General features: G+C 36.5%; 1 protein-coding gene across 1 annotated transcript in view; it reads left to right on the top strand.

The window, feature by feature from the left end:
- Positions 1-208: 208 nt before the first annotated feature.
- LOC144975220 (macrophage-expressed gene 1 protein-like) overlaps positions 209-11,715 on the top strand; it is a 39,357-nt gene continuing 27,850 nt past the window's right edge. The window contains exons 1-3 of the mRNA XM_078919084.1: positions 209-532; positions 6,694-6,858; positions 10,505-10,642. Of these exons, the coding sequence (XP_078775210.1) occupies positions 524-532; positions 6,694-6,858; positions 10,505-10,642 (312 nt within the window). The 5' untranslated portion in view covers positions 209-523. The remainder of the gene's footprint in view (positions 533-6,693; positions 6,859-10,504; positions 10,643-11,715) is intronic.

Below are 11,715 nucleotides of genomic sequence, written 5' to 3'. Positions count from 1 at the left end.
GAATTTTATCGGAATAAATATGTTTCAGTGAAAAGAGTTAATATAATCCTATACACTACTGAAGTCAGAAATCGTGTAGCTCTTACCGTTTTCACTTCAATCTCAGTTTTACCAATCCAGTTTAGCTCAGTTTTATACCGATTACAGGTGACGGGTCTCATATAAACTGGTGAAAATTCTTGTACAGGAAAACCCAACGTGCTATTTTCCTTTACTTGAGTAGAGTATGCTTTACAACCAGCACAAACAGCACCTTTTATATTATGAATTATGCTGTCAACTAGGTGCTACTTAAATGCTAAGAGAGTGTAAGGACTCGTTAGTTGTAGGCTAGTGGATGACGTGAATTATCATCCATCAATTAGCAACAAGTGTGGTTTTGTTTTGTGATAAGTGTGTTTTTGTTTTGTAATCGGTAGTGACATATTATTAATTAATTTATCTTAGGCGTAGTAGGATAGGATAGGTTTATTTACTTGTTGTTGGCGCACAGAGAAACGTGGAGCAAAGCACTTGATTCAACATGGACAAGGTAATGTGTTTTTTTGAAGTTTAAAATTTTTGTATAATAATATAATACTACTATGTTCTCGATACGGGAGGGTCCCGATAGCTCAGTTGGTAAAGCACTAGCTTCACACGCAAAGGAACCAAGATCGACCCCGGGTTCAGTCGAGATATTTTTTTTTTTCTGACACCCTTTGTCCATCCAGCGGTGAATGGGTAATTCAGTCTGTTAGATTTGGCAGAAAGTACTTTGCGATAGACTAGCGCCCTGTCCAAAGGGTAGCAAGCAATTGATTTTGTACGTTTCACGATATAGATAGAATGAAGTTGACGTCACTCAGGTCTTTGTTTTTGTTTTTTTTGCCATCCACGTTTACATAACTGTATTATCCAGACGAGAAAAGTTCATGGTTACACAGAATGTTGTGTATTGGTCCGTTATACTTCCGGGTTTGCAATGTTGTGAATTTCTTAGCCAAGCGCATACCATCTCACACAACACTGCCACCCGAAAGTATAGTAGTATGCGCTTGGCTAAGGAGCTCACAATATTGCCATCCGGAAGTATAACGAACCAACACACAAAACTTTGTGTAACCATGGTCATATAGATAGTATGCAGATGACGTCACTCAGGCCTTTGTTATTGTTTTTGCCATCCGCGTTTGTGAGTTGTTCTCACTAAACTGTATTAACCAGACTATAAAAGTTCATGGTTACACAGAGTTTGTGTGTTGGTCCGTTATACTTCCGGATGGCAATGTTGTGAACTCCTTGGCCAAGCGCATTCTATCTATAGTCAGGTTAATACAGTTTAGTGAGAATTACTCATGAACGCGGATGGCAAAAAAAAAAAATAAAATAAAATAAAAATAAAATAACAATAAAGACCTGAGTGACGACAACTTCGAACTATCAAAAGTCCGGTTAATACAGTTTAGTGAGAATTACTAGTCATGAATATGGATGGCAAAAAACAATAACAAAGACCTGAATGACGTCAACTCTGTTCTATCTATAGAAACCGGGATAAACTCAGGATCCATGGGCCAAAATGGCTCTGAAGGACGGCTATGTGGTCCAGTGGTATGACACTCGCTTTCGGATCGGAAGGTCCTGGGTTCGAGCCTCGCGCTCGGCGCATAGTTGAGTCATTAGAAAAGGCCCTTTACTCACATTCTCTCACCGTACTCAGGTGTAAAATGAGTACCTGGCCGTTAACAGCAGTGTCTTTGTCCGAAAAATTATAATATCGCCTTACAGACGGCATGTCTCGTCCTACATGTTAAATGTTGCTGTTGACCAGGGACACCTTGTAAAGCGATTTGAGCACATTTAGTGGATATTTCGCTATATAAGGATCAATTTTATTTATTATTTTATTTATTTTGTTTTTATTTCTAAACTTTATGTTTTCGATAGAGTCTAACGTTTATCTGGGAACATGGTGTGTTTACGGTTTATCGTAGCAATTACTTGTTTCCTTGTAAATAGGACGTTAGTCAACAGTTGCGTGATTTATTTTATTCCACAGTGGACATTAGACATGGTTGGTTAGAAATTTTTAAAAAATCCCATTAAAGCATGGACTAGACACGGAATAAAGTCCATTACTTCTCATCATCTTTTCTTCTTCTTCTTCTTCTTCTTCTTCTTCTTCTTCTTCTTCTTCTCTTCTTCTTTCTTCTTCTTCTTCTTCTTTTTTCTTCTTCTTCTTTTCTTCTTCTTCTTCTTCTTCTTCTTCTTCTTCTTCTTCTTCTTCTTCTTCTTCTTCTTCTTTCTTCTTCTTCTTCTTCTTCTTCTTCTTCTTCTTCTTCTTCTTCTTCTTCTTCTTCTTCTTCTTCTTTTTCTTCTTCTTCTTCTTCTTCTTCTTCTTCTTCTTCTTCTTCTTCTTCTTCTTCTTCTTCTTCTTCCGCTGCTGCTGCTGCTGCTGCTGCTGCTGCTGCTGCTGCTGCTGCTGCTGCTGCTGCTGCTGCTGATGATGATGATGATGATGATGATGATGATGATAGTTATGACGATACTAATGTAACGTTGATGATCATAATAATTATGAAGATGATGGGATGAGCTTGTGATGATGATGACGACAACGACGACAACGATGATGATGATGATGATAATGAGGAGGAGGAGGAGGAGGAAGAGGAGGAGAAGGAGGAGGATGAGGACGAGGATGTTAATAATGATAATGATGACGATGAGAATAATGATAGTGATAATGATATTTTATCATAATGGTGTTGGTGATAAAAATTATGATTAGTATGTTAAGTGTATGATTAGTGCGGCTATGTGGTCTAGTGGTATGCCACTCGCTATCGGATCGGAAGGTCCTGAGTTCGGGCTTTGCTCGGCGCATATTTGAGTCCTTGAAAAAGTCTCTTTATTCACATTCTCTCACCGTATTCAGGGGCAAACTGAGTACCCGTTCGTTAACAGCGTTGTCTATTTCGGAAAAAATAAATGAATATCGCCTCACAGGTTCTACATGTTACCTGTTGCTGTTGGTCGGGGACGCTCTGTGGATATTGCGCTATATTAAAGCTCACGTTTGTTTTATGTTTGTTTGTCTGGTTTTGTTTTTGTTTTTTGTTTTTTTTTTTAACCCTCTTCTTACCACCCATTGGAAAATCATCACATTTGTTACGATTCAACCGTCACTTTTTCTCATCCAGATTTCATTTCTTTTTGCTGTAGCTATAAAAACTTGACATTTTGTAATAGAGCTCATATTGCCGAACAATATTATTTATAGAATGTACTTGTTGCTTTTCTGTTTGAGTAAGAAATGTCTGTTTTTGTGTTGGGTGGGTGCGAAGTTTTGGGGAACATTCTGAAAATGGCTGGTAAGGAAAGGGTTAGCGGTAATATATCGGGAGCAACTAACTAAACACTGAAAAATCGACTTTGGGCTCTTCGAAAATCAAGTTTTGTTGGAATCTTTCTGAGTCTACTTGAGAAGAATGAATAAATATCTTTAAAATGATAAAGCCTTAATTAGTCTAATTTCTGACTGTTTTCATTCTAAATTAAATTTACAGAATAATGTCCTCGGTTAATTTTTTGATACAATTTAGTGGGAATTTGTCATCAAATGGCTGTCTAAATAAAAGAAAAACAACAACCAGTAACGTCAATTTCGTTCCATCTATAGATAGAATGAAGTTGACGTCACTATGGTCTTAGTTATTGTTTTTTAACCATCCGCGTTTATGAGTAATTAAAACTAAGCTGTATTAACAAGATTATAAACGTTCAAGGTTACACCTAGTTTTGTATGTTTGTCCGTTATACATCCGGATGGCAATGTTGTGAGCTTCTTAGCCAAGCATATACTATCTATAGAGGGCTTAAAGTGCATTCCTGCGAAATAAGTTCTTACTCGCATTTTCTCATCTATATTAATAAAAGAAAGATCGAGTCTGTCTGAAAATAATAACAAATAGCTAAGTGACGTCAACCTCGTTCCTTCTATAAATCAGACAAACGTTTAAGGTCGCATAATATAGTTATGCATATTTGTATGATTCATCTGGCGTGAAGATGTTGTTAGTATTTTACCTAAACGCATAACATTGATTTGGACCGGTTCTCTTTCATTACATCCATGAATACCAGCATTACTCTCTTTGTCCCTCTTCACTCCCCCCCCCCCGCCTCTCTCTCTCTCTCTCTTCTATCTATCTATCTATCTATCTATCTATCTATCTATCTATCTATCTATATATATTATTATTATATATATTATATATTATAATATATGTATATATATATGTATGTGGGTGTGTGTTTGTGCAAAAGAGAAAGAAGAGAGAGAGAGAGAGAGAGAGAGAGAGAGAGAGAGAAAGAGAGAGAGAGAAAGAGAGAGAGATAGATAGATAGATAGATAGAGAGAGAGAGAGAGAGAGAGAGAGAGAGAGAGAGAGAGAGAGAGGGGGGTAGGGGTGGGGGGGATGGGAAAAAAACTAAAAATGCTAACAAGTAGATATTTGCCCAATCAAAAAATCCTAGATTAGTGACACCCCAGCAAGCTCTCTCGAACAAATATAACTGACTGTGTTTACAATAACTAAGTAAATGTATGAAGTTGATGTTACTCTGCTTTTTGTTATTTTTAGACCGTTAATTATGCGTTTACGTCGAATTGTAGGTAGTTTGCTAGTTATATAGTAATACATACATACATACATACATACATACATACATACATACATACATACATACATACATACATACATACATACATACATACATACATACATACATACATACATACATACATACATACATACATAATACATACATACATACATACATACATACATACATACATACTATACATACATACATCATACATACATACATACATACATACATACATACCATACATACATACATACTACATACATACATACATACATACTATACATACATACTACATACATACATACATACATACATACATACTACATACAGTACATACAACATCTGCTTATACATACAACTAATAATTAAGTTATTACTACTCTACTTTTACTTTAAACTACATTAGCATAATTACATACATTTACAGTAATTTCATACATAATAATATATACATACATACATACATACATACTACACATACATACATACATACATACATACATACATACTACATACATACATGACATACATCAGCATACAACATACATACATACATACATACATACATACATACATACACATACATTACATAACATCAATACATACATACATACATATTAATACATATATATATGAATATATATATATATATATATATATATATATATATATATTATATAACAGCACCTTTCAGGCGTCTTGCCTTGTCATACATGCAAAATGTGTTATGTTGCTGTTAGGTTGGGAGCCCTTTAAAGCACTTTGGGCATATTCAATGCCCACATTTTGTATGTTAGCTTTGTTTGTTGTTGTTTTTCCCCTTCCTTTTATTTTTAATTTTAATTCTAAATTTGCCCGTTTATGCACGCAAAATCGATGTACAAGAACAGCCATCACTAGCATAGTAACTAAATCAAGTGTTGTAACCCAAAAATAGTTATTCAATAATATTTACTGAATTACGTCCGTTGTATAATATTGGCATTAACAACATGCTATGATTAATCCTAGACAGGGTCTGCCATACCGAAAATTTCGTTTTTCACAGGAATATGGAAATGTCTTATTCCCAGACACGTTTTTGTAACTCCGCTCTTTTAAACAATTATCCACATTCCAGAATATGAAATGCTCATAGAAATAAGTAAAGTTGATAAAATATCAATTGAAACATGAAATTAACCAACAATAAATCAGTCGACGGATAATACGTTACTACATATACACAATATGCGTCGACTGTCATGTGGGTGCCATGGCCGAAAGGCTAAGTCGTCTGCCTTGGGAGGCTTGTCAGAATCGACGTTGTGGGTTCGAATCCTGGTTCCGGCACTTTTTAATTTTTAAAAATTCGGTTTTCTTTTTACAGAGCGTTGCAAATGATAAATGTCCCATCCATCCCCCTCCCGCTCAGGGCAGTATGAAATATAATAAAATATTTAAAAAACAAAACAAATCAAACAGTTAAGTTAGAATCAATGCACAAATTAAAATATACTTCGGGAAAAAAGTGTGGTTTTTTCAGATTCTTTTTAAAAATTCCAAATGAAGGATTGGGTGTTGTGCTGAACAAAATGTCATAATGTAGATTTAATGTTGAACTATCGAAAAATATGAAATGTGACCCACCGTCTCAAAACGGTTTTATGTTGGGATAAAAAGAACGCCTTAAAGTGAATTTAGTAATAGAATGATAAAAAAAAATTACCTCAGAGGTTTTTGAAATGTAAGAAATGGTGTTCATTCTCTACCATTTCAAACAGGAAATAACCCTAAATATCTTACAAGTGGTTACAAATTTAATTTCGAGTTTTCTAGTTCATCCCCATATGATACTGTTTTGGGACAGTGGGTCACAAATATTTTACATTTTAAAATTAAATTGCGTTTGGTATGTATATTCGTTTCCCTTATTAAAATATATTATAATCTTTACCGAGGTTTCATATTTTTGTCTGTAAATTTAATTTTTAATACCTAAAACACTCCAGCGAAATAACATGAGAAAAAAAAAATCAAATCTCTTTTATTTTTCAGTCTGTGTTGGTCCTGCTATGCGTTGTTGCCGTGACGCTGGTCGCCGGTCAAAATGATACTCCTAGTTACTTCAGTAAATTCAAATCTCAGTATTTTGAGGCAGGAGACCCAAGACTTTGTATGGAGATTGACAGGAATGCGAAATTCAACGTACAGAGATTTGAGGTGAGTCACATCAATCCACTCTCTCTCTCTCTCTCTATCTCTCTCCTCTCTCTCTCTCTCTCTCTCTCTCTCTCTCTCTCTCTCTATATATATATATATATATATATATTATATATATACTTTCCATCTATCTATTTACCTACCTAACCAGACGTGCTATTAATATATTATATATATATTTATATATATATATATATATATATATATATATATACACACATGGGGGGGGGGGGGGGGTGAAGTGACTGAGTGGTTCAGGCATTGCACTGTGATCTGGAAGGTCCCGGGTTCGAGCCTCGTTTCAGTCACTTTTGTTTTTTTTCCTTGGGCAAGATTCTTAAACCCCAATTTGCTCACTTTGGACAACATGGATGATTCATGTTGACATCAGACAGTTTGATCAATTATCTATATTCCTTCGTGAATGCCTAGGCGACGGTATCTTATGACGTCGTGGCGGAAGGGCATAATTTTAAATCATTTATAAAAGAAACTAGACAGTTTGTATTTGGTACATATTGGTACGTAGAATATATATTTAAAAAGTAGACACATTTTTCAATCTGTTGATGTATCGCATGCCTCTATTGACACAAGTGAGGAGCAATTGCGGACCTCTAAACAGGCCGGTAACAAAGTTACGTTTTGTAAATGCGCACCAAAAATAGTTCAGATAGTTATTTCACATAAGCTTCAGGCACTTTCGTTTTTTTTTCTTCCTTGAGCAAGATTATCAACCTCCAATTTGCTCACTTCGGCAAAATGGGTGATTCCTGTTGAAATCAGACATCTTGTTTGATGAATTATCTATATTCCTTCGTGGACTGCCTTATGATGTCGTGGCGGAAAGGGCATATTTTTTTTTTAAATTGCACATTCTAGCTGTTGCCGCTCAGTGAGCGTGGTTTGGTCACAAACCAGTAATTCGACCAAAGCTCACCCCTTTGTTCAAAGTCGCTCGACTGAGATGAGCACGTGAATACAGAGGACTTGAATCAGAATATATGTGACGACATTTTGTTTACAGACTAGAAGATTCTTTAAGTTGAGTCCTGAGAAAAAGAAATTTCGTGCTATCAGCATCAATAATGAAACCATTACTGAAGTAACAAATCGAGTATATATGGATCTGTAACTGGGGAGTGTTAATTGGTGGTAGAAAAACTGAGATAATAATTATCAACTAAAGACTCCTGACACGAATCCAATTGAATCTGTGTCAGTGCATGACATAACATAACAGTTGGAAGGTGAAAATTTGGATTTGTATTTTCTGAAAGAATAACTCCCCAGAGCATTTTAATCTTTATTTGAAGTAAATCGGGTGATTTTTCATGAAGTTATGGTCAGATGTATGAGAAAGGTATATCCAACAACTTTTCTCAAATTTCCTACTTTTTCAACTTGACTAGATAGCTGTAAAAATACTTAGAAGTGAAATTAAGCTTTACATTTTCCCAAAGATGTACAAAAAGGGTTGATTTTATCATTTATGACAAGAACTCATTTTTGATATAAATTGACCTTCTAACTAAACTTGACAATATCTCAGTTCAACCCTTTTCACCACCCGACTGATTATGTCATTCACAGTAACATATGTGACCCACCGTATCAAAGCGGTATTATGTCGGGATCCACTCGGTAAGGGAAATTGAATTCATAGCCACAAATATCCAACTTGGGTTTAATTTCTGTACGTTATGGTGGAGTATAAAGACTATTTCTTGCATTGCAAAAACTTCTAAGCTCCAATTTTTCATCATTCTATCTCTAACTTCTCTTTTTGGGGTCTGAATCATCCCGACATAATACCGTTTTGAGACGGAGGGTCACATATGTTATGTGGAGTGTTATGAAAAAGGAAGCTCTAATTATTTATGTTTTAAAACTCGAAGAGTAACAAGAACTCGTTACAAATTCCGACGAACTGTTCCACAGACTAAATACAATTTTAAATGATATACGGTCCATCAGCTAACATTATCAATGAGATAAACAAATTGTACAATGATCAATTCTACTGGTGGACAGACAAAATATTGGATTCCGTCATGTATGCTGATTTAAATTTCATGTTCTATTTTGCGAGATCATTTTTTAATGACTGTTTTTAAATATCTGCGACCTTTTAACAATCAACACAAATTCACTAAATTATACACCAAAAGAGAACTAGTTTTGTCTAGTTTCCAAATATGTATATCTTATTGTATTTGTTCCAACCAGTATCAAACTATTAGGGGGGGGGGGGGGTACCGCACTAGGACAGGACTGTCCTGGGACAGACCTGTCCCAAATCTGTAACATATTGATAGTTCGAAGATGACGTCACTCAAGTCTTTGTTATTGTTTTTTGCCATCCGCGTTTATGAGTAATGCTCACTGAACTGTATTAACCTGACTATAAACGTTCATGGATACACACGGTTTTGTGTGTTGGCCAGTTATACTTCCGGATGGCAATGTTATGAGATTCTTAGCCAAGCGCATACTAGCTACATAATAAAGAGAAACCTACCGCACCTATTGTATGGGAGAACAAAGTCCTAGCGTGTCCCGAGCCGTTGTAAAATGCTACAAAATCAACGGGACTGGACTGTCCCTTAGCGAAAACAAACTAGTCATTTTTGTTCTCGAAAAAGAAAACAAAAAATCAGAGGCATCTAAACTAATCACTTGATGGACCAGTCTAAGCGATCGACAATTTCTCACGGGAATCGATACTTATCACCAGTACTCGTAGTACTTATATCAAATGAATGGTTTTGGCAGGTAATATAGAAGGAAATATATTGACGTCACTCAGCTATTTGTTATTGTTTTAAGCTAGGCATTTTTATGAGCAGTTCTCACAAAATTATATCAATATCAGACAATAAGCAATAAAGGTTACGCATAGTTTTGTGCGTTGAACGTAATCCAGCTGGCGGTTGTTGTGAGTATGTTACCTAAACGCAAAGCATCGATCTGTCAATCAAAGTTTTGAACTGGTGTCCTCTTCACAAAAAAAGAAAGCAGAAACAAACACAAATCAAAGGTTTCTATAGATAGTATGTGCTTGGTTAAGAAGCTCACGACATTGCCATCCAGAAGTATAACTGACCAAAACACAAAACGATGTGTAACCATGAACGTTTGTAGTCTGGTTAATACAGTTTAGTGAGAACTACTCATAAACGCGGATGGCAAAAAGCAATAACAAATACCTGAGTGACGTCAACTTCATACTATCTATATAATACTCATGATGCACCACTCTTTGCCCTTGGCAATGGATTCAATAGTCTTTACAAAGAAAATCGGTACTATTTATTCTTCATACTGGCTAGAACTTTTCATAATATGTCTTGTGATCAGAATGTGTACAAGTCAAAACATGATCAGATCTATAATGTTTTTTTACTCTGGATACGCTTTTATACTCGTCGGAGAAATATTTCATAAGGGCGTCAGCCATTGTTCCGATAGTTTAGAGACAGTTGTTAAGTTACTATACGTCATTACGAGGGAAATGACGTGATGTCTGTTGAAGCGTATTTCTCAGGCTAATCAATACTTTATCACCAGTACTAGGGGTACTAATATTAAATGTCTTTGACATACTTTTATTATTTTATGTTGTTTTTTTTCTGATTAATATTAGGTCTTGCCAGGCATTGGCTGGGACAATCTCCAGAATGTACCCAAAGGACAGGTAATCGACTACAATTACTCCAGATGTTTGTCAACAGACGACGGCAGGTACTTGGTACCAGACCAGGTCTTCACCATCCCTCTGAAGGTATCAAAACTATCTATCTGCCTATTTATCTAATTACCATATATATTAGTGCCGCGCTGAAGACCGGTCTGGACCGCGGTCCCACGGTCTTTTAGCTGTGAACCGAAGACCGGTCCCATAGGGGAAGACCGGCGGCGGTCCTCACTTCTTATCACCTTTCAACTAGTGCGGGGCGGTCCTTGCAAGGACCACGGTCCTACGGTCTCGCGCCATAGCCTACTACTTCCCCAGCGATTCGTTGCTTCGGTTGCCTATCTTCCACCAATCACCACCCATCCCACTTAATTAATCGCACCCACCCCCCTTTGCCATACACTAAACGACACAGACGAACATACAGGCAGACGACCACCAACCTCCACTCCGCAAACCGCCCTTTCGTGTGTGAGATGGGGGGAACAGGAGGCGCACGCCTTGGACGATTCCATTATACGGGGTAAATTTCAAAATTTACTACACCATAATGATCGCAATGACAATGATCTATGGTGAAGGCATGACCCCTCTTCTCTAATGGGTTATTGTTTGAAATGTATGTGACTACTAAAGATGTGTGTGTTGTGTGTGTGTGTGTGTGTGTGTGTGTGTGTGTCGAACCTAGCAAGTAGCAAATCCGATTTTTTGTTTTCTTTTGTCCATCTCTTGTCACCACTCCTTTCTATCGCAGTGTTGTCATTTAAAATAATACAATAATATTAAAATTTCGTTTGGTGTTTTTACTAATCAAATAATATGAGTTTCATAGTTTCTTCCTTCCAAAAAACCCAGTTATAACGTCTGAATTTTAAAAAAGTCCAATAGAATATTTGGGGACCCCGATAGCTCAGTTGATAGAGCACTCTCTTTATACGCAAAGGGCCAGAGATCGATCCCGGGTGCAGTCGATTTTTTTTTTCTGAATCCCTGTCTACTCAGCAATGAATGGGTAGCTGAGTTTGTTAGATCTGGCGAAAAGTCACCATCGACCCCTCTTATTACCTCATCCACCCCCTCTTATTATAACTTCACGTCTCTCTCTTACTCTTCAATGCTCGCTGCCCTCTAATGTGTGTGTGTGTGGGGGGGGGGGGGTA

This window comes from Berghia stephanieae, chromosome 6, assembly GCF_034508935.2.
Source record: "Berghia stephanieae isolate SIO BIC M18660-M18661 chromosome 6, UCSD_Bste_1.3, whole genome shotgun sequence".
NCBI classification, from domain to species: domain Eukaryota; kingdom Metazoa; phylum Mollusca; class Gastropoda; order Nudibranchia; family Aeolidiidae; genus Berghia; species Berghia stephanieae.
Note: the sequence above shows the minus strand (reverse complement) of the source record. Positions and strands in the feature narration are given on the sequence as shown.